Source organism: Mustela nivalis, assembly GCF_964662115.1.
Source record: "Mustela nivalis genome assembly, chromosome: X".
Classification (NCBI taxonomy): Eukaryota; Metazoa; Chordata; class Mammalia; order Carnivora; family Mustelidae; genus Mustela; species Mustela nivalis.
The window spans coordinates 1,015,732-1,017,450 of record NC_139040.1 but is presented as its reverse complement, the minus strand read 5'-3'; the positions used below and the strand labels follow the sequence as shown (position 1 = coordinate 1,017,450).

General features: G+C 53.1%; 1 protein-coding gene across 1 annotated transcript; it reads right to left on the bottom strand.

Moving 5' to 3' along the window:
- Positions 1 to 277: 277 nt before the first annotated feature.
- LOC309856628 (olfactory receptor 10W1-like) lies at positions 278 to 1,240 on the bottom strand (the record flags this gene model as incomplete). The annotated part of the gene is made up of 1 exon (XM_082717950.1): positions 278 to 1,240. One exon carries the CDS (start codon positions 1,238 to 1,240, stop codon positions 278 to 280), a length of 963 nt encoding a protein of 320 aa, XP_082574076.1.
- Between the last annotated feature and the right edge of the window lie 479 nt (positions 1,241 to 1,719).

Here is a 1,719-nt window from a genome sequence, read left to right as displayed (position 1 = left end):
TCAGTGTCCTTGTCTGGCGGTGCTCCAGATGGCAGATGTAACTGTCCATGAAGGGACAGTGAGACACCCACACACACCCGAGAACTGCCACATCTTGGGAGGCTGTTGGATTCGTTTTCTCTCTCTGACCACAGGAAAGGGGACTGGAAGGTCCCGGCGCACAGGACCATGGAGTTGCCCTCAGAGGGGGGAGTGGAGCCACAGAGTGTGCTGTGGGGTGGCCGGCCGGATTCACGAAAAGGGGCCAGGACAGTTCTGGTAGACCCCGTCTTTCCCTTCACCTAGTGGCTGGTCTCTGCCTCATCTGGTTATAGCTATCGAGAAGTCTCCCAAGCGCGCCTTTGACTTCTTTGTTCCTCAGACTGTAGATCATAGGGTAGAGCATGGGGGTTACATTGGTATAGATTAAGGACACAATTTTGTCCTGTTCCGGGGTGTAGCATGACTTCGGGCGAATGTAGATGAAAATGGCGCAGCCATAGTGCAGAACAGAGACCAGCAGGTGCCCAGCACAGGTGGAAAAGGCTTTGCTCCTTCCCTCGGCTGAGTGGATTCTGAGGATGGCGGCGATAATGAACGCATAGGACAACAGAATCAGCAGGAAGGGAACCAGCAGGATGAGCAAGCAGACGAGGAAGACTGCAATCTCATTGGCTCTCGTGTCTGAGCAGGCCAGAAAGAGCACAGCAGGGATGTCACAGAAGAAATGATTGATCTCGTGGGACTGACAGAAGGGCAGGAGGAATATCAGTGTGGTGAGGATGAGGGAGAGCGCAAAGCCACTGATGCAGGCCAGAGTCAGCATCTGCAGACAGAGGGCCCTGGTGATGATGACCGCATAGCGCAGGGGGTTGCAGATGGCCACGAAGCGGTCGTAGGCCATCACGGCCAGGAGGAAGCACTCCGCCCCACCCAGGGCGATGAAGAGGTGCATTTGCAGGGCACAGCCCAGCAAGGGCATCCGCTGGCTCCTGGATAAGAAATTGGCCAGCATGTTGGGGACGATCACCAATATATAACAAATTTCAATGGTGGACAGATTGCGAAGGAAGAAGTACATGGGGGTCTGGAGGCAGGAGTCGGTGAGGGTGATGAGCACGATGGTTGTATGTCCTGCCAGGGTGACAAGATGCATGGCTAGAAAGAGTCCAAAGAAGAAGATTTGCAGCCCGGCCAGGTCCCCGAAGCCCAGGATAATAAACTCAGAGTTTAAGGTGTCGTTTTTTGACAACAGGCCCATCCTACATTCTCCTCCGCAGAACTCCTAGGCTGGAAAAGGCAGTTTTCTAGCAATTCTCCAAGTCGTGGAAGACCTGAGGGCCCTTGTCTTCATTCTATTACCTTTTCGAATTCTGCCCTCTCTTCACTGAGAATGAACTGTTCACTGTGAGGCCACTTTATGCCACCTGTGGAGTTGTTATAAAAAATGCAGTGGGGGTGAGTAAAGTCTATACATGGAGTTGCCTTCACATTTCGGGGGCCCCCAGAGAGGGAGGCATAGAACCTGCAGCAGCTGCTGCCTTTCCTGTTCTGGGGCTCCTCAGTGCCAGAAGGCCCCCAGTGTCGCGTCGCCTTCTTCTGGATACGTATCCCGGTCCCTGGACTGACCTAGTCCTTCCCTGCTGAAGTTCCCACAGCACTCTGGGCTTCCCCAACCACATTATTTACCATGGACTCCTGTGATTTTTTTAAAAAAAATTTATTTGTCTGTGTAACCCA